This window comes from Paramisgurnus dabryanus, chromosome 4, assembly GCF_030506205.2.
Source record: "Paramisgurnus dabryanus chromosome 4, PD_genome_1.1, whole genome shotgun sequence".
NCBI lineage: Eukaryota > Metazoa > Chordata > Actinopteri > Cypriniformes > Cobitidae > Paramisgurnus > Paramisgurnus dabryanus.
The window spans coordinates 43594673-43617152 of NC_133340.1; the positions used below are offsets into that span (position 1 = coordinate 43594673).

The window sequence follows — 22480 nt, forward strand, 5'->3', positions numbered from 1 at the left end:
TTGGCCGATTATGCAGTGAATCATGTGATCTCATAATCGCATTTTTCTGAAGGGACTGAATAATAGTATCCAAATATAAATTAAAGCCCAATCAAACTTTTTTCCTGGACATGGCTATGCCTTCATTATATTATGACATTTAAGTTGTTTTTACAAACATATTTAACAAAAAACATTACCGGTGTGCACACTTATATATTTTAAGCTATGTCAGTTCAAGCTGTTTACAGTTAAGACAGCTCAAACAAGCAATTTTGTCTTGAACAAAGACAAAGAGTAGAAACCACCCCTATAGGACATCCATAAAATAATACATAACATAAACACCCGTAAATGCAACAAAAATGCTAAATTACAGACAACTCAGACTTTAGCAAACTGTTAGCTGTGACTATTATCATATTGTTGGTTTATAACGTGTGGTAAAATTGGTATTTTAAATGTTGGACATTATTTTTATTTTTGTATAAGTCAAATCAAGTCACAACACAAAGTCCACTGTAAAATCCTAACTCAACACCAGTTAAAAAAACTCAGACGCACAGAAATATAAATAAAGTTTACATGTAACCTTATCCCATTATTATTATTATCACCATCTCTCTCTCTCTCTCTCTCTCTCTCTCTCTCTCTCTCTCTCTCTCTCTCTCTCTCTCTCTCTCTCTCTCTCTCTCTCTCTCTCTCTCTCTCTCTCTCTCTCTCTCTCTCTCTCTCTCTCTCTCTCTCTCTCTCTCTCTCTCTCTCTCTCTCTCTCTCTCTCTCTCAGTGTGTATTAGTTGATATAGTCCAGGGCAGGTTAGCCACTGTCTCAAGGTGACATTTATAGTCCAATATCTCTTCATTAGTGCCACCAAAGCTTTATAACCATCGCTCTCTTTCTCTCTCAGGCGGTGGAGTCTCAAATCAGAAGTTTCGGACAGACACCCTGCCAGCTGCTAATCGAACCCCACCCTCCACGCAGCTCTGCCATGCAGGTGGTGAGTAACACACACACACACACACACAGTCTAACCACCATTTCTGAGTCTGCTGCACCATTTCTGTACCACAGACACTCAAACCAAAGTATGTGTTATCATTAAACAATCTCATTACACAATGTTATAAATGGAGAGTTCATGACTCAATAAAGAAGCCACAGATTTAGGATTGAGGGAACCAACTGGGATGATTCACAACTGGGTTGATCACTCTTCTGAATATTTAGTAGAATGTGTGCAATACAGTAGTTATGGCCGTTACGGCTCTAAAATGTTTGTAAAATAAAGTTAAATGTTTAAAATATAGTTTTAGAGCTGAAATTAAAACTCCCAATTTATTTGAAGTTACATTAACCTTTAGCAGATGCTTTTATCCAAAGCCATTTTCTAAGATTAGGAAACAATAAAGTGAGTTGTAATAGTGAGGGGATAAAACAAGAAAGTGCATATTACAAGTTATAGTGCAAGTTACAAGTTTTCACTATTCCAAAACAGTAACTGTCGAGAGAAAGAGAGAGTGATATTTTTAAAAAGATAGAAAAGAAAGAAATGCAGTCATTATCAATTTGTCAAGTATACCTAAAAAGCTGCTTTCTGATACAGTAGCTGTCTGTAAATCGATTCAGTTGCTTCTTTCTGCTGTGCTGTACCTGGCCTCCCCTTCTCCGTCTCTCCTTCTGTTCTCCTCTTTCAGCGAGCCTTGAGCGTGAGAATCATTCCCAGAACTGGGAGCCCTGCGGTTGAGCTGAGAGCTCTGGGGTGATGGGGTCTTAAGTCTAGAATCTGAGAGGCTGTGGGTGATGGCCTACAAACCCCCATTAGCTCTGTGTTTCTGTGGCGATGACAGCGCCTGCTTGAGAGCTAAATGTCCCAATGCGTATATGTGACCCTGCCTGTGAAATCCCACCTTAAGTTAGTTTTGTGATTTACTGTTTTCTACATAAAAGCATCCTACATAATGTAAAGAACATTCTGTGAAATCATAACATTGATAACTTATATATGGACTATAAAGGCAGATGTCAAAGATCAGTAAGTGAAACCAAACTTTGCTCCTCATCTTATAATTAGATTGAGACTTTAGCCTGGATTTCACAGGCAGGCTCACATACACTCTAAAAATACTGGGTTATTTTCAACCTTTTAACCAAACTTTGGGTCAAATAGGGACAAACCCAGCCATTGGGTTAAAGAGCACCTACACTCTCAGAAAAGAAAGGACATAATTGTACCTTTAGGGGTACAATGGCTTGTCACTGGGGCTGTACCCTCAAGGGTACAGTTTTTGTACCCTTGGCAGAGGGTACAAATTTGTACCCTTGTGATTTGTACCTTAAGAGACCAGTTTTGTACCTCTGGTGACAATTTTGTACCTTTATTTAACAGTACAAATATGGACCCTTCAAAAAGGGTACAAAATTGGCTTTGACAGGGTACACTCATTGATTATGGTTTTAAAACTTATACATATATCTCAATCTAAGTACTGTAAGCTTTAAATTATAAGTGCATATGACTCAATATATTTGTGTTGGTGTAGCCAATCGTTTAGCGTAAAGGTACATTTTAAACATTAGTATAAAAAAATGATAACAGAAAAGATAAAATACACAGTTTATTGAACAATCATTTATTTAAAAAAAGGTTTAGATATAAAACAGAAGTGTGCTGTTCAGTCCAAATTCACAACATTAAAAACTAATATTACATTTACACTTTACTTATGAAATATATCAAGTATTCCTTTATGACTTTAACAGACTGTCCAAACAGGAATATTTAAAAACAAAATCAGTGTGCTGTTCCTTAAACCAAACAACATTTAAACATTTTTAACAGGGCCACATCTGTCCTTGTCAAGCAGTGAGAAACACACAAATATAAATTTTTTCCCTGATAAAACTGGTGTACTCACAGCATAATGAGTAAATGAATAGGTCCATATGGAGTAACATTTCTTTAGTTTTTCTTGTGTTAATGACGGGTGGTAGAGGATAGTCAGTCAGCCTCCTTAATGGTAAAGATCGAAAACTGCTCTGGGCACGTTCATACTTATCTGTGAGAAAACACAAAAATATGAATACTTTTTCCACTTACAGAACTGTGGTATACTCACAACATAAATAAATGTGGTACCTTTAAAGTTTTTGCATGTGAATGATGGTTGGTCGAGAACAGTCAGCCACCCTCAATGGTAAAGATCCAAACTTGCGCGGGAAACGTTTGTGCTAAACTGTGAGAAAACACAAATAAATATGAATAAATTTTTCACTTAACAGAACTGTGGTGTACTCAAACAACATAATAAATGAATGAATGAATGAATGAACGTGGTAATGTTACCTTTAAAAGGTCTTGAATGACTGTTTGGTTAAGAGCAGACAGACAGACATACAGACAGTCAGTTAACGTTAGTCCTTACTGAGAGAGAAACACATAAATATGAATTACTTTTCACTTACAGAACTGTGGTGTACTCAAACAACATAATAAAGGTGGTAACGTTACCTTGTTACCTCTGTGTAACTGACTGTTTGGTGGGGAGTAGACAGTCAGTCAATCTCCCCCCTGACTGAGAGATTCAAACTTGCGCAGGAAACGTTTGCGCTAAACTGTGAGAAAACAAACATAAATATGCATTAATTTTCCACTTACAGAACTGTGGTGTACTCAAACAACATAATAAATAAATTAATAAATGTGGTAACGTTACCTGTAAAAGGTTTCAGGGTAAATTACTGTTTGGTGGCAAGTAGACCGTCTGTCAGTCAATCTCCCCCCTGACTGAGACAGATTCAAACTTCCACGGGAAACATTTGTGCTAAACTGTGAGTAAACGCACATAAATATAAATTAATTTTAAACTTACAGAACTGTGGTGTACTCAAACAACATAATAAATAAATTAATAAATGTGGTAACGTTACCTGTAAAAGGTTTCTTGGTAAGACTGTTTGGTGGCCTGTAACGTTATACAGTCTGTCAGTTAATCTCCCCCTGAATTACTGAGAGAGATTCAAACTAAACTGTGAGAAAACACACATAAATATGAATTATTTCTCCACTTACAGAACTGTGGTGTACTCAAACAACATAATAAATACATTAATAAATGTGGTAACGTTACCTTAAAAAGGTTTCTGTATAACTGACTGTTTGGTGGCGTGTAGACAGTCAGTCAGTTAATCTCCCCCTGACTGACTGAGAGAGATTCAAACTTGCGCGGGAAACGTTTGCCCTAAACTGTGAGAAAACACACATAAATATGAATACTTTTTCCACTTACAGAACTGTGGTGTACTTAATGCACATTAACCTGCTCATAAAAATGAGTCTGAGGCAATAGTGCTGTGTCAATATCGCGTTGACTCATCGTATACAACATTACACAAATAACCGTAACCGAATCAGTATTAAAATGAAGAGCCACGACAAACAACACATTTTTAAAGTTTAAAAATGTTTTAAAGATGATGAATGAGTTTCCAGAGCTTACCTGTTAATGTTCTTTATGTGTCTGTCGTCCTCCTGCGCTGCTCTGTGAAACTGACTCCGACCGTGAAATGTGGGGGGATGGGCGCGTGTCAAAATAAAAGCGCGGGGTTTTTTCGGTGTGTGTGAGGGATTCAGTTATTCAGTATTTATTCAGTTTAAATAATGGTTAATCAATTGCAGTTTTTGAGTTCATATCACAGTTTTTATTAAGTGAAATTAACTTTTTTTTCATTAAAATTTAAAATTTAAATTTAAAATTAAACACACTGTCAATGAACAGAAGAAAACTAATACTACTTCAATACCCATGTGTCCAACTAAAGGAAACAGAAATTGACACAATAGTTATTTACGTTACTGACCAGATTTACAGCAGTTGTCTAGAACAAATAAAAAAAAAAATGGCAAGAGGCTGTCTCTTAACATTGTACCTTATCCTTTAAAAGAAATGGTACAAATATGTACCTTTTAATGCTTGGGAACAAATATGTACCTTTTTGACCCTCAAAAAGGTACATACATGTACCTTGAGGTCCAATAATGAGCCCTATGGGGTACTTTTGTGTTGATTGTACCTTGGGGGACAAAAATGGACCCCTACTGTACCCCTATTTCTGACAGTGTATTGTCCGATTCACAATTTTACATTTCCTTTAGTGTGTAATAGTACATGTTAACGATATGCAAAAGGTACATACCCCAAAGTAAACGATGACGTGAGTTATCGTCTCCAAAGTAAATCATTTTTCTTGGACTACAACAAACACATGGATTGTAGGCAACAGTTTACTTTCTGGAATTGGTGATGTAGAAAAGACTGACATTATTATAATTCCTCCCGCTTTGGACTCACAGCCTGTAAGGCTGCGTTTACATTTTGCATTAACATGCGATCTCGGTGATCCGTTCACGCAGATCCGATCATCCGTATATCAGGACACGGCGTGTTTACATTTGTCACATAAATGTGGCTTCTGTATCCGGATGTGTGATCGGATCCCGTTCAGGGAGACGGGCGCTGGGTGGATAGCTGTCAATCACAGATGGCTACAGCTGTCTTTCGGCACATGATTTAGGGTTGTCGCGGTAACCGCAATCCCGTATTGTACAGTGTTACTGAGAAGCAAACAGCAGAGAATAACTAGCAAACACAAAAACCGTAATGTTCACATTTTAAGCTTTATTTTTTTTTTTGCTTTAAAGGCTTTATCTTTGTTTATCTGCAACGTCCGCGCCAGGATGCACGTTTCAGCCAACGTTACCTGAACTTGACTTTCACCCGCATGCTTTTCATCAACAACAAAATCCGTGTGAAACATTAGGATGACCTTCCCGACTTTTTAGTCTGCCTGAATTCATACGTTTTTGATTTATGATTTACGAATATGATTTAACTAAAACAGCTAACAATTTCCTTAATTTCCTGTTCATGTCACCCTCTATAGTCGTATAGTTATGTAATTTACAAACACATTTCTAAGTAACTTACTTTGTATAAAACCAACATTGAATAAATGTATTTGGTTAATGTTATTATGGTTTGTAAGTGTTTTCAAGTAACTTAAAATGTGTTAAATGAGATAGAAACTGCTGACTGACCAGAAAGAAGCGCAACATTCACGTTGATATGTCGCCATGGAAACTCAAACATTATAACGATTTATTCAATTCTGCCATTAAATATTAAATCCCTCCATAAATAGTGGAAACATGTTAAACATATGCCTGAATAAGTAAATACAGTCAACAGTGTTAAAATGCTTTTGTATATCGATTTATTTCAAGATACGTTTAAGCTAGCTAGCATTTCTCCACAAATATAAATTTGTACGTCTCTCACCTGCACTCCATGACATAACGTACTTTATTTTTGACAGCTGTCAGTGAGATGAGATGATAGTGGGCGGGATTTTGTGTGACGTTGGCCTGCAAATGCAGATACGATGGCTGGATTGCGTTTACATTACACTGAGATCCGATCACAAAGCGTCCTCGACTACCTCTGCATCAGGACACACAGATCGGATAACATTCCGAACACAAACGCGTTTACACTTGTCTTTTCAATGTGTATGTGGACAACATCCGGATACAGGTCGCATGTTAATGCCAAGTGTAAACGCAGCCTAAGTTAACTACCGTTAGCATTGCATTGTGAGTGAATCTTACAAAAATGGTAAGGAGCGTCACGTTTCCGGCTGATGTCAGAGGTATTTAGGCCAATCACAAAATACAAATTAGCTGGCCAATCAGGGACACAGCGCTTTTCAAAACAACGAATTGTGTACAAAATCGGTGCGTTTCATGTAGACAGTGTAATCTGGAGCTACAAAAATGTGTTTTTTAACCATAAACCACGCAAACACATTCATACCAAATACACCAAATAACATTGTTTTTAGAAATATGTGCTCTTTAAATTAAATCATAAAAAATTTTTTATGTTTGACCCAAGAATGGTTTACAACAGCCCAGCATTTTGGCTATGTGGAACACCATAGGTTAAATTACAACCCAACAGGTTTGGTTCGTTCCGTTTTGACCCAATTCTTTGGAAATTAACCAGCATTTTTTAGGGTGTAGTTAAATGCTTTGTACCAAAACCTAGTGACCTCCCTAATGGTGCTTTTGCATTGCATAGTACCCCACGGTTTGGGTCGGGTCAGCTTACTTTGGGAGCTTTTCCATTGGGTGCAGTTTTCAAAAACCAGCAGAACATTAATGAAATCTGTAATCCCTGTCATCATAAACATCTTGAGAAAGCATGGAAATTCTTTGGAATTTTTTTTAATGGGTCAGATGTGTTAGCATTCTGTCATACTCGGGTATTGGCTTACATTATCTTCTGTCTTTTTCTATCTGATATCATTATACATGATATAGGAACAATATGCACCTTTGTTTTTTCCAACAACAAAAGCAACATTTTCAAGAGATGGGACAAAATCTGATGAATTTTCCTTTAAAATGACCACCAAATAATGAATTCTCCAGTATCTGGTTCATATACTCCATGCTGTTATCTTTATCCTCTCCCTGTCTCTGTCTATCCCTCCTCCATGTCTCTTGAAGGCTAATAAGAGTAGATCCTCGGTTTAATGGCACTCACGGGCTGAACACTACTTAAGAGACACTAGCTGTCTGTCTAATTTACTGCAGGCACACCAATTAGCCCTGGATCTCCATACAGTGTCTTAAAATCACGCACACAGACACGCATGTCAGGATTAGATATACGACATCAGTTAGATTGGATTAAAGTTGAGATTAATGGCGATGTTGAAATCTTTCACACTGAAAGAAATCTGCATCGGATATGTAACTAACACATGCTATTGTATTTCTAAAGCACTGTTCTAAAATAAACAGTTTTCTTTAATGTGATTAATCCACGCGTATATGAATGTCATTACAAGGCAGCGTCCAATCAGTTTGCTCGTACAGAGTGACAATGCAGCTGCCCAGCTCTGATCTCCTGCCTTTACAAACATAGCCCTGCCTCAGTGAGGAAGTCAACTTGATGGTTGAATGACTTTGCCATCGAGTAATCAAACAGATTTCTGTGTGTGTGCGTATTATAAGCTTTTAAGCTTTTCTTCATTTGCCGACTGAAAGGCAGGAAGAAAGTTTTAAAACGAGGTTTGCAATATTTTGTAGCAACCGTAGACTTTTTCAGAATCTGTTTTGATCGGTAACCAGTTTGTTACAGTTTATCTTCTATAGCAGTATCATAAACTGCTTTAATAAAACATTTAGAAAGGTCTATTAATTGTAATGTAGGTTTATGTGATTGGTTTAGCTGATTTGGTGTCTCTCTGCACCTTATCTCCATATTTAACTGTAGCATAACATGTCGCATCACAACTCTCTACCCATTATGTCAACAATGATTGTTCAGCAAGTGTTTGAAACAGATTTCACAATTAAACTCTCTCTCTTGTGGACGTGCTGGGTCTCCTGTTGCACATATCCTGCAGTTTCAGGGACCCTCAAGTGATGATGTCATAATGCGACGCAATATGTATCGCATGGTTGGCCAATGACCTCCTCAATCTCAGCTTTGCAGCTTCTCTGTGCTGTTCTTTCTTTCGCTGCCTAATTTCCTCTTTTCCTACTTCTTTTCCTCTTCTTTCACCTTCTCTTCCTCCCACCATCACTCTCTTTTCCCTGCATTTCCCGTCCTGCTGACGGTGGCTCATGGACTCAACAGTATCTCCTTCTGCAGACCCCACTGATGTTCACAGAGCAGATGCAGCAGGACGTCATCATGGTGCTCAAGTTCCCATCTAACTCGCCCGTCACCCATGTGGCTGCCAATACGCAACCAGGCCTCATCAATTCGGCCATCATCACAGTCACTGCCAACCGCCTCTTCGCTGTCAACAAGTGGCACGGCCTCAGTGGTAAGGATAATGTCAAACAATGAGAAGTTTGGTGAAGTGCGGTTCATGTGGATTTTATTGTTGGAACAGTTATGAATTTGATGAATCATGTTTGTCTGATATTTGTCAAACAACTCTTACAAATGTTAATTGTCACGTTAAGTTTGATTTTATCAAGCTAGTGTCCCCAACATCTCAATTTTTTTTTCACATATTCAGTGATCTAAACCTTAGTGGAGGGGGTTAATCAAATACATAGGTATTGATATCTTTGCATGAATTAGATCAGATCTTGATTTTAGTTTTCTGTCCACCTCCATTTATCAGCCTCTCCATTTTTATTTATTAAAGATCAGTCTAACCGAAGGTAATGCTAATAGCCATTCCCTAGACAAAAAGAGGATTTTTCCCTGTTTTGCTCTCTGAAGAATACATTTGTTTCAATGAGTATGTTTACTACAAGCTTAAGCTCTAAAATTTATAAACTGAGCACGCAGATTTGAGATCCTTAAAGGATAGTTCGGCCAAAAATGATAATAAACCCATGATTTACTCACCCCCAAGCTGTCCGAGTTGCATATGTCCATCGTTTTTCAGACAAACACATTTTCGGATATTTTAGAAAATGTTTTAGATCTTTCAGTTGATTAAATGTAATTTTACAGGGTCCACCCATAGTCCACGACCTTCAAGTCCAAAAAAGTGCGTCCATCCTTCACAAATTAAATCCAAACGGCTCCAGGATGATAAACAAAGGTCTTCTGAGGGTAATCCGTGTGGTGTTGTTGTAGAAATATCCATATTTAAAACTTTATTAACGTAAATAACTACCTTCCGGTAGCGCCGCCATCTTAGTCTCCTCTGTATTCAGGATTCAGTATTAGCGTAGTGTACGCACTTTTCTTAGTGACGTATGACAAATTCGGAGGGAGGGGCCACAGAGCAGCAGCAGAGTAGCCTCCATAGGCTGCGTAAGCTCTCATCCTGAATGCGGACGCGACTAAGATGGCGGCGCTACTGGAAGGTATTTATTTTCGTTAATAAAGTTTTAAATATGGATATTTCTACAACAACACCTTGCGGATTACCCTCAGAAGACCTCTGTTTATCATTCTGGAGCCGTTTGGATTTAATTTGTGAAGGATGGACGCACTTTTTTGGACTTCAAGGTCGTGGACTATGGGTGGACCCCATAACATTACATTTAATCAACTGAAAGATCTAAAACATTTTCTAAAATATCCGAAAATGTGTTTGTCTGAAAAACGATGGACATATGCAACTCGTACAGCTTGGGGGTGAGTAAATCATGGGTTTAATATCATTTTTGGCCGAACTATCCCTTTAACGTAAACATCATTCTCAAACCTATTTAATCAAGATATAATAATTGTGAATATGTAAATACAATTAAGGCATTTGCATGCTACGCCAAATCAGATAAGAGGGAAAAATCTAAATGCTGATTGGGTTATCACATTTCATTGATGAAAGAACACAGTTAAAGTCCCTTACTTGACCTAACTCGTGGGTTTATTAAACATTGTTGATGTAAGATTGGGCATGAAAACATTCAATGACAGGCTTAGTGTGGTTAGTTGAGCAGTGAGTGCACATCAAATCACTTAACTACCTCAACTGCCCTGTTGTTTTCATTAAACAATGGCAACAGCACTACAACAAAAGACGTCAATATGTCCATGGCTCATCCAATTTTAGGTTATTGTTTGCTCCATTTCTTCTTTTGTTTGGTGTTGGCTTCAAATAATGTGGAACAGATAAACTGCTATTTTGTCATTGTTTATTGTTATTACTATGCTTTGCTAATTCTGCACAGTGGACACTATAAATAAGCTTGCTGATGGTTCACGGTATTAAATCTGTTTTTCATTCGCTCTCTGTTTGCAGGCCACCAAAGCTCTTCCGTCCAGGACCAGCAGTACCAGTTACCGGTGGAGATTGACCCTCTGATAGGTCTGTGGCTTGTCAGTCATCAGTAGAGTAATTTGTGATTGGCTGTTGTGAGTTGCGAGGGCCCAGCCCTTGGGAGGAGATGAGCGCTGTTTTTCATCCAGCCGCCATTCAGCTCGAGATCAGCATTTGCATGCAAATTGGAAAGCAATGAGCTGTGGCTTAGCCTGTACATCATCAGCTCTCTCTCCCTCTCTCCCCTGACAGACTGAATGAATATGAATGGTGTAATAATGTCTGATTGAAGTCGCGTGGCACACGCTGTCAGGACAATATGTCGTCCACTCATCCTTCCGACCTGTTGATGAGAAAGAGAAGAGAATGAGTGATAACACATGGATGAAGCCTTTCTGAAATGTCCTTTTTGTTATGTTTTAACATTTTTGCATTTTACAGAAACTTTAATTGAACTTGTGCATTTGATGTATTCATTATATCAGAAACACTTTACATTAAGGTTGCATTTGTTTACATAATAGTTCACCCCAAAATGAAAATGCTGTCATTATTTACTTACCCTCATGTTGTTTAAAAACTGGATGAGTTTCTTTATTCTTGTTACACAACAGAAGATTTTAAATAAATTATTGGAAGCACACAGCTGACTGTACCCATTGACTTCCATAGTATTTGTTTTTCATACTATAGAAGTCAACTGTGTGCATAACATAATTTATTAGAAAATCTTCTTTTGTATTCAAAAGAATAAAAAACTCTAAACAACATGAGAGTGAATAAGTGATGACATAATTTCCGTTTTGGGGTGAACTATCCCTTTAACATTGGTTATTGCTTTAGTTAACATTAACTAACGATGAAAATACTTCTGCAGCATTTATTATTCTTAGTTCATGATTATTTCAGCAAATACATAACATAAACGTAACATGAACACTTGTATTTGTATTAACTGACATTAGACAAGAGTCAATGTAGTAAATGCTGGAAAATTGTTTGCTTATTGTTAGTTGTTTTTAGCTGATACATTTACTAATGTTAAGATATGCAACCTTATTGTAAAGTGTAACCACTTTATCAGTCCATGCATTTCATTGGTTACTCTCGTTAATATACTGTGTCGTATACATTGCAGACAAATGAGATCCACCTTTAAAGGGACATTCCACTTTTTTTGGAAAATATGCTCATTTTCCAGCTCCCCTAGTGTTAAACGTTTGATTTTTACAGTTTCGGAATCCATTCAGCCGATCTCCGGGTCTGGCGTTAACACTTTTAGCTTAGCTTAGCACAATCCATTGAATCTGATTAGACCATTAGCATTGCACTAAAAAAAAGGCCAAAGAGTTTCAATATTTTTCCTATTTAGAACTTGACTCTTCTGTAGTTACAGCATGTTCTTAGACCGACGGAAAACTAAAAGTTGTGATTTTCTAGGCAGATATAGCTAGGAACTATACTCTCATTCTGACGTAATAATCATGGACTTTGCTGCTGTAACATTGCTGCAGCTGGCTTAGTGATATTATGCTCTGCCCGAAAATAGTCCCCTGCTATTGAAGTAACCAAGGGGACTATTTAGAGATATCAGTCAGACTGATAAATCATCTAACATTTGGCCATTTTACTAATTTACTATATTTCGTGCGTTTGTATTTAAATGAACAAACGTTCTTCCTGTGTGCTAAAGGTCAGATTTTCTGGCCGATTTTCAATCAAATCGTTTGGCTAAATTGTATAATTTGTAATGGAAATAAACTTTTCATTAATGCTGTTAGAGCCTATGTTTTGGAATGCTACTTTTTGCTTTCTTAAACCCAAACATTTTCCTAACACCATATCAGAAACAGGAATCTCACTTCTGTCTCTGTGTGTGATCATCTTTAAAAGCTCATTTTCTTTTCTTGCTTCAAAAATGTGATGCATGTATTTACACAAGCTGCATTCCTCACAGCTCAGATATTTAAACACAGTAAATTCTGCATGACTGTGCTGTTGATAATCTGTCCAGTCTTTGCAGCTACAGACGCATCACTGGTGTGTGTCATGAGTGTGTCTGGGCTGCACGCACCTGATCTCTCGCTCGCTCGCTCGCTCGCTCACTAACTTAATGTTGTACATTTACAGCATTTCACCCAGATAATTTTTTATTATTTTTTCAGATGTTTTTAAAAAACTCTTAAGTGCAGAATGAAAGTGTAAAAGCTCCTTTAATATCTTTTGCTAATATCTTCCGCTGTTTTATGTTTTATTCATTCACACATCACACATGTTCACATACAGTATTAACGACAATTGTCATATTTTCTCATGCTAATGGTTTAACATCTTTGTAATCCCTTAAGAGGCTGTCAGGAATTCACTTACCAGACACTGAAATAGACCTTTAGGGTCAAGGCTTTTTCTTTTTGCACCATCTACCTCCCTCTCTGCTAATGCCCTTCTGTATGTCTGTTCCTCCTTATTTATGCTTTTCTTTGTCTAAACAGTATTGATTTCTCTCTCTTTCTCTCTTTATCAGATTTTCTAAACAACAGTTTCATCTTTTTATGTTCTCTTCACAGCTAGTAACGTGGGCACTCACAGGAGGCAGATTTCAGATCTTTTAGATCAGAGTATCCAAGTAAACTCTCAGTGTTTCGTCATCACGGCTGACAACCGCTTCATCCTGCTTTGCGGCTTCTGGGACAAGAGCTTCCGCGTCTACTCCACTGATTTAGGTAACCACAACGACCCCTCCACCATCTCGGTGTCCAGGGAAACGCAGCCTCAACCGCAGTACACAAAAGAGAGGGTCAAAAGTCACAAATGAGCCCGCAGACTACATTACAACTCTATCGCTCCAGGGCTCAGATAGCTCCATCTCACGGGACGATGAGGATCAGAACGCAAGTCACGCAAGCAGAACTCGAATTACAATAGATTCACACCACACTGAAATGCTCTGAGACATATCAACACTTACACAAACTGTGTGAATCAGGTTTACCAACAGCAATGGATGGATAGACAGACATACAGACAGATATAGAGGTAGACAGACAGACAGACAGATTGATAGATAGATAGATATAGAGATAGACAGATAAAGAGATAGATATAGAGATAGACAGATATAGATATATACATAGATATAGATATAGATAGACATAGACGGAGAGAGAGAGAGAGAGAGAGAGAGAGAGAGAGAGAGAGAGATACAGAAAGATAGATATATAGAGATAGACAGATAGATATAGATAGACATAGGTAGACAGATAGATAGATAGATAGATAGACAGACAGACAGACAGACAGACAGACAGACAGACAGAGAGACAGAGAGATAGATAGATAGATAGATAGATAGATAGATAGATAGATAGATAGATAGATAGATAGATAGATAGATAGATAGATAGATAGATAGATAGATAGATAGACAGACAGACAGACAGACAGACAGACAGACAGATACATAGATAGATAGATAGATAGATAGATAGATAGATAGATAGATAGATAGATAGATAGATAGACATAGAGAGATAGACAGATAGATAGATAGATAGATAGATAGATAGATAGACAGACAGACAGACAGACAGACAGACAGATAGACAGATATAGAGATATAGATAGATATAGAGGTAGGCAGGTAGGTAGGTAGGCAGACAGACAGATATAGAGATATAGATAGATATAGAGATAGACAGGTAGATATAGATAGACATAGGTAGACAGACAGATAGATAGACAGACAGATAGATAGATAGACAGACAGACAAATACAGTATAGAGATATAGATAGATATAGAGATAGACAGATAAATATAGATAGACATAGGTAGACAGATAGATGGACAGACAGACAGACAGATAGATAGATAGACGGACAGACAGCCAGACAGATAGATAGATGGACAGACATAGAGATATAGATAGATAGACAGACAGACAGATAGATAGATAGATAGACAGACAGACATAGATATATAGATAGATATAGAGATAGACAGATAGATAGATGTACGGACAGAGATAGATAGATAGATAGATAGATAGATAGATAGATAGATAGATAGATAGATAGATAGATAGATAGATAGATAGATAGATAGATAGATAGATAGATAGATAGATAGATAGATAGATGTAGAGATAGATATAAAGATAGATATAGAGATACTCACAGATAGATAGATAGAGAGAGAGAGAGAGAGAGACTGAAGATAGATATAGAGGTAGACAGATAGATAGATGGACAGACAGAGAGATAGAAAGACAGACAGACATAGAGATATAGATAGATATAGAGATAGACAGATAGATAGATGTACGGACAGAGATACGTAGATAGATAGATATAAAGATAGACAGATAGATAGATAGACAGACAGATAGATATAGAGATAGACAGATAGATATAGAGGTAGACAGATAGATAGAAAGACCGACAGACAGACAGACAGATATAGAGACGGACGGACAGACAGATATAGAGATATAGCTAGATATAGAGATAGACAGATAAATAATAGAGATAGACAGACAGATATGGATAGACTTAGGTAGACAGATAGATAAATAGATGGACAGACAGATGGATGGATGGATAGCTGAATAGATAGATAGATATATCTGGGAGGGTATGAGCTTCTGCTATGTGTGAAAAACATAACATACAGCATCATCTCAGCAGTGTCCTTCCCTCACACCCTACAGAGAGCTTTGCACTGTAGACTACTATAAGCATTAAAATTAACCAGTGCACATCTGCCCCGAGATCACACCCTGAATAGTGCATGATATGTTGTTTATTGTATGCAGATTGAGTGGTTTCCTCTTCTGTGGTATGTGTGCATGCGTCTCATATTGCCTAAATTATGGGGACCTACTGTCCCCTCAAGGGTAGTAAAACCTGAAATCACCTACAGGATATGTTGAGACCAGCCATGACTTAATAAACCTCCTATATAATAAACAGTCTAGCAATGCAAACAGGTTGTGAGAATTAGATTTATGCATAATTATTTTAGTATTAAAGTAATATGGGAGGATTAAAAAAAATTGTGTTTGCAGGTAAACTGACCCAGATTGTCTTTGGTCACCTTGATGTTGTCACCTGTGTGGCCCGTTCAGAGTCATACATCGGTGGAGACTGTTACATACTCTCGGGCTCCAGAGATGCCACGCTCCTGCTGTGGTACTGGAATGGCAAACACAGCACCATCGGAGAGGATCCTGGGAGTAAGTTGCATACATTCATCCACATACAGGTGTGTTTGTGCCCTCAATGTCTACCCTGCAATACAAACGGTTTCATCAGCATCTGCGCTCAAACGAGCTTGCTGTGTTCCTCACACCGAGAGGTCAAGATCAGGGTACCGTCCAGATCCAAAACCCCCAACCAGCACTTGGCAAACAGACATAACGAAAGCTTTCATGCCTGCAATGAAATCAAAGCAATGCAATGGCGTTAAAAGCTCATCGTTCGCACACGCACATTCTCATGCGTTCTAGTTTCTGTCAGGGCCGGTGTAATGATTTACAGCTCACTCTCAGAAGCTACAACTAGTTTCATCTGACCACAGCAGGGCTCTGCTCAGAAGATTGAGTTTCAGGCTAGTATCACACCATAAATGGAATAGGCCTGCCTTCCTGCCTGTGTGTGAGTGAGTGAAAGTGGAGGTCGAAGGGCCACAGAGGGAGACAGTAAATGTGACTCGGAGGTCCTGGGCTCTAGAGAGTTCAGTCCCATCTATCTGAGAGAGCGAAAAAGCGTTCAATAAAAGTGAAAAATGCCACAGGCTTCCCCTGTGCACACTAACCATATGGCTGGGGTTCTGATCAAAGTCCAGTGCACGCACACAAACACACACATCCCATGTGCTAATTTGGAGGTTTTGGATGCTCTACATTCTGGTAAGTGTTCTCTAACAAATGGCGCAGGATTTATGACTAATTGTGATTTGGATAATGAGCATCTGTACATATAAATATGACTGCGGGCAGATGGTCAACATCAGGGCCATTAGAGACTCTTAAGAGCTGTAGGTTCAGGACTTTCAACTGAATTTGTAGATTTAGCTCACTGGTGGTACATTATATGCAACATAATTATACTGTATTATTTGAATGTGTCCCGTCCTCAATTTCCCACTGTATAGTTTAAAGAGGCAATATTAATTTTAATGCTGAACTGTGAAGTAGTCTATGGTATCTGGAATATGATAAGCATAATAACATAAATGACATAAATTGATAACAGGTTAACTGTGGATGAACTTTTTTTTTTTTAAGTTGTTGTCTTTTGTATTTTGGCCAGGTTTATATAGTCAGGGTTCCTACAAATTGTGATTTGAGTCTTAAAAAAAAAAGAAAATTTCCTTAGTAAGAATAATTCATTTTTTTCTTTGGAAGATACTATTCTTTATTAAATGTGTTTTTTTAAAGCAAAACCTACCCATACGCCACTGTGATTTGTCCTCTATATAAAACTTGCATGGGTAATACAGGTTACCAGGCTGTATGGTAAAGTGTTGGATTCTGTTGACCACACTGCCATCTAGTGACAGAAATATGCAGAAGTCTTTCACGACGCCTGATTTATACAGTTAATTCAGTCTGATGGTGTTCCAGTTACAAATATTAGTGCATTAAGGTTTCTCTAGCATTGTCTTGTGTGTTGTTTATGTGTATAATCACACTCTTTTTCTCGATTTTTACTCTACAGATATGCGATACTCTCTAGTGCACATTCACAGTGCAGATAAATAGTATACAGTATATAGGTATTAGATTGTAATCAGATGTTGTCCTAATGTAAACCAAATGGTGGCCGATGACGGGCGAGGTTAAACGATACACCAATATATCAGTTTTATTGATCTTCTCAGGGCACAATCCGACATCAGGCTTTAATCCCCAGAGTTGTAGGGTATAACTCAAATTTGAGACATTGAGGAAGTTTGCCACCTAATGAAACCTATACATCTATGTGTGTGTGTGTGTGTGAGAGAGAGAGAGAGAGAGAGAGAGAGAGAGAGAGAGAGAGAGAGAGAGAGAGAGAGAAAGAGGTCCACTTGGTCAGAGTAGTCTGTGTGTGACTAGTTTGTGTGTCTAGGTACGGAGAGACAATTCATTAGTTAATTAGATTAATTAAAATTATTTTGATACTTAGTTTTAAATAATTTAAATCATCCCTTATTTCATTTTCAAATGTCTTTGTGGTGTACATAATCTTTTCAAAGTCAACATTAAAGGACAGTTGGCTTGAATTACTTTTATGCTACATGATTATTTTCTTTTAGGGCACATTATATTTAGACACAATTATTATTATTTTTATTTTGTGGTTAAGAAAATATAAACTTTACATGTTAATTGTAAATGTAAAAATTTTAAAACAACAATTTCTTTCCTTTGACGTTACCTACATTTTGCACATAAATATGAACTTTGTAAACGGTAAAAAATAGCTATTTAAAAATAACTATTTGTTGAATATTTGAATTTGAATGTTTTTGCACATTCCTACTAAAGGGCTAATAGTGCCACATGGTGATCAACAGTAAAATTGACAAATTTTACCTCTTTGCAAAAGGAACAACCAGCAACAATCAAGAATGGATGATTTAATGGTTTCATGGCTTTATAATCAAAAACTGTCGTTATAATGGAAGTCAATGGGGCAAAAACAGCCACGAACAGCAAATAAGGGAGAAAAAAATCAAAACTGATGCTGAACAAAAAAAATGCATCAAAGCCAATGTTTTTACTAATCTTTGACATGCCCAAGACTGTGAAAAAAGTTTAAAAAATATCCAGTCCAAAATCACTATTTATATTGAAAATTGGCCATTTTGTGTGTTTTTTCACCAAATCAGTGACATCACTTATGAACTTGGCCATTTAAAAGTTAAAATCCTGCCATTTTCAGTACTGAGGTTGATTAACAGGTTTATGCAAAAAAAGTATGGAAAAATTAATCTGATACATTTTTAAAGCAGTTTAATTTAGTGTCTGTTTTCATCCACAAACATCCCGAAAGGTAAATTTGCCACAGTTATATTTTTGAGTTTTTTTTATTTCAAAGCATTTTCCCAAAATATTCATCAATATGAGATTTGTCACCAAAAATCATTCCAGTTGCTGAAACACAGAGAAAGTTGTGGCCAAATTAAGACTCAAATTACCTCCACCGTGGCTGAAAACTTCCCCAACAACCCATTAGGATTAATCTATCCAGAATACACTTCATATTGCGTATACATCAAATGGATATACATTGCATATGACCTTTATCCAGAACTTTATCTTGAACTTGTGCTGGCTTGTTGTTTAGGAACTTAACAAGACCTACTGGCTGTGTTTATAGTCAGGTAATATTAAAAACATCTTTAGGACATCCTGCTTTGTTCTGCTGCCAGTCTAGCATTTTATACATAAAACCCGTCTAATAATGAACTCCAAATTGTCCATCCTGTCTCACAGAGACATCTTAAAGCAGAATTATTTTTTCAATAAAACATCAGAGTTGCTTTCTAGATAAGAAATTAATGAATTATTTTAGAGTATCACATATTGCTAAAGAAATAAGCTGTGATGTATTGATAATTCCTCATATTGCACAGCTATAACAGTTTTGTGTAAGACCTTATATTTCTGATTGCTCACCACTTTAATACAACACACACCAAAAAAAGATGCTGTACTGCTCAATGCATGTCTGCATTGCATTGCAGTGATTACAGCCACTGAATACAATCACATGGTAGACGACCAGTAATTTCTTTTTTACATAAACAACAGCAGTGTCACAGTATTGTATGTACTTGTGAGTTTAATGTGTTTCGTTTAGTTTTTGTCCAAGTGCATCCAAGCATGTATTATGTTATTAATGTAGGCATTAGTTTGGAAAAAAAACTTTAAATTTAAAAATGTCCAAATGTTTGGTGCACTGTAAAAAATTACTCTGGAGGGTGTTAAATTTAACCCATGAAAATTAGTTATAATTTAATTAAATATATAAGCTAGCAAGTAAAATAAAAAATAATGGGTATATTCTACCTTCACTATCCAATTTTTAACAGTAATAACTGCAATACTAAAAAAATAAGTAACATATACCCCAAAATATTGGCCTTAGCACCGCAAAGTGCGCATGAATCAACATCCAGGCGGGACTCGAGTCACCATTTTTCATATCATATCGGCGGGAGAACTGCGGTTTGTTGACAGGTAAGTTTTTATTTAACTTGTTGATATCATCATGAATGGAAATGTTAAGTTGGTTAACTGTAAAATCTACCAGAAGTTTAGTCATTTGCGTGCTTCTCTGTCTCTGTTGTTGACAGATTGATAGGTTAGAATATGTCAGTCAGGTTAGCTTTGAATGAAACATCGCCCAGTTCTTGCACCTGCGAATAAAAATCCATATTTATGATTAAAATATTAACTTCCATTATTATTATTTACATGTCTGAATCTCGTGAACAGCGGAGCTGCTCAATATGAGTGGTTGAACTTGAGCAAGCCACGTGACGAGAGAGAGCAGCGGACGGTTGATGTACGATACAGACGGGAGGGCGTCGAGCAGACAAACAAACAACGGTATAGCTGTCGATGCTAGATAATTACTGTAAAAGTTTTCTTGCATTTATCTGTTAATATATTGAGTTTTGTTTTAGAAGGGATCCATTTATGAAGCCATTTTATTATTATTATTATCATTTACGGATATATAATTAACGTTGCCTTTCGCTTTTTAATGTCTGTTCAAAAAAGTATTTCGGAGTTCATATGTTATATATGTGACTTGTATATTAAGTTGAATCACTTAAAAATGAATGTAAGTACTTCTTGTTAGTGTTCAATGTTTTATGCACGTGTACTGTGAGTTATAGCATAATATGAAGTTGTATTTTTGCACTTAATAAGTTTTAAATGAAGTTGAAATGTTTGTTTGTATCGATATAGCATGCTAGTCTACTGAGGTAAATGAGATCAGTTTTTCCTCTCATATTATTGTCTTCTTTAATTTTCTAATGATAACGTGAAGAACAGTATTTAGGAATCTTGCTTTTAATGTTTTTTTAACATCTCATGATGAAGACTTTTTTTTTTTTTTTATGAAATAATATGTTCAAGAAGCTTTATGTAAAACTATGATATGTTGTATTTCACTTGAAATGTATTGGGGTTATTTTGTACTTCCAATCATTAGTTTTAAATGTTTACAGAATGTTATTTGGTCAATAAAGCAAGCAATTATGCAATCTTGTGTATGACTATTTTCTTATTCAACCCTCTCTGAATAAGTAATATGTAATGTTTCTTAATGGCTTATTATTATTAATAATAATTTAATAGATCTGTGTCTTAATACCAATAGGGTTAATGTTATTCATTTTTTTTATAAGTAATTAGTTATGAAAAAATAGGTAGACCTTACCTAATTTTTTTTACTTTATCATAGTAATTAAATTTAGGTACTCTTTAATCAAATATATAGGATATAATTTACTCAAACAAAGTGAGTGCAAATTGTTACAACAATTTTTTTGAGTAAATTCTATAGGTTGTTTTTTACAGTGTGTAAGGGGGTTAGGTTTAAGGGTACAGGATAGAAGTGTATGACGTGTCCTTACTTATATAGTGAAAGTAACACTTTATGTGTGTGTTTGTGTCTCTAGCGGAGTTTGTGACTCCCCGAGCGATCCTGACGGGTCATGACTGTGAAGTAACATGTGCAAGCGTGTGTGCAGAGCTTGGACTGGTCATCAGTGGCTGTAGAGGTAAAACAAACCTCAAACATACACACACACACACACACACGTCCTGCATTCCACACACTTCTATGTATTTATTTGGTTTTTATTTGGTTTGCATGCATGTGTACTGTAGCTACTTAACCATATTTTTGGGTTTCACATTTATGAAATTACTTTTTTTAAATATATAAAAATAATTGTTTTTATAGACGTGAAGTAACTGTGTGTGTATTCATGTGTACAGAGGGTCCGTGTCTGATCCACTCCATGAACGGCGATCTGTTGAGGACTCTGGAGGGACCAGAGGGCTGTATGCGGCCACGTCTAGTGCTGTCCTCCACTGAGGGTCACTGCGTCATTTATTACGACAAGGGCCACTTCTGTGTGTTTAGCATCAATGGAAAACTCCTGGGACACATGGAGGTGGAGGACAACATCAAGGTAAACATGAACCACCACTATTGCCCCACTCCTCACGTCTGTCATATCAAGCTAGAGCAACAGGTTGAGCGGCTCGTTCATTTTCGTTCATACCATTTAGTCTTTTTCTATCTCTCTTTTCATTTCCAACTCCGTCTGTTCTCAGTCTCTGTGTTGTATCTGGTCAGCTGTCGAGCTCGTGATTAAACGTTGGCATGATCTCTGAGCTCTGTCTCCCTCTGGACTCCCTCTCGCTTTCACTCCAGTGCTCTTTCTTTTGGTTTCTGAGCCCTGAGGGCCCTGAGCTGTCCTTTGATCAGCAAGGCTACACGATGCCACTCAACTCGCCTCAGAAAAAGAACAGTATGGCCAGCAGCAAGCCTTCCTGCATTAGATGACACATTCGTCACCGGCGGGCAGAGGTCCCAAAATCAGCCATTTCTTTTCCTCATTCCCGCTCCATCACTTTCTCTTTCCTCTGAGCCTGGGAAAATTCACAGAGCTCCCACTCTCTCTCTCT

General features: G+C 37.1%; 1 protein-coding gene and 1 long non-coding RNA gene across 2 annotated transcripts in view; one reads left to right on the forward strand and one right to left on the reverse strand.

Annotated features, from left to right (window-relative positions):
- The window catches only part of lrba (LPS-responsive vesicle trafficking, beach and anchor containing), a 336519-nt gene that overhangs the window by 304671 nt on the left and 9368 nt on the right, over nt 1–22480 (forward strand). The window contains exons 48-54 of the mRNA XM_065254703.2: nt 888–977; nt 8701–8878; nt 10766–10831; nt 13351–13506; nt 15848–16015; nt 21463–21564; nt 21785–21981. Coding sequence (XP_065110775.1) covers nt 888–977; nt 8701–8878; nt 10766–10831; nt 13351–13506; nt 15848–16015; nt 21463–21564; nt 21785–21981 — 957 coding nt within the window. The remainder of the gene's footprint in view (nt 1–887; nt 978–8700; nt 8879–10765; nt 10832–13350; nt 13507–15847; nt 16016–21462; nt 21565–21784; nt 21982–22480) is intronic.
- Nucleotides 2184–4803, reverse strand: LOC135735541 (uncharacterized). Its single transcript, XR_010527637.2, has 6 exons — nt 4477–4803; nt 4108–4223; nt 3908–4006; nt 3694–3806; nt 3117–3213; nt 2184–3036 (listed from the first exon to the last, which is right to left on the reverse strand). It is a non-coding gene; the product is annotated as an uncharacterized lncRNA (long non-coding RNA).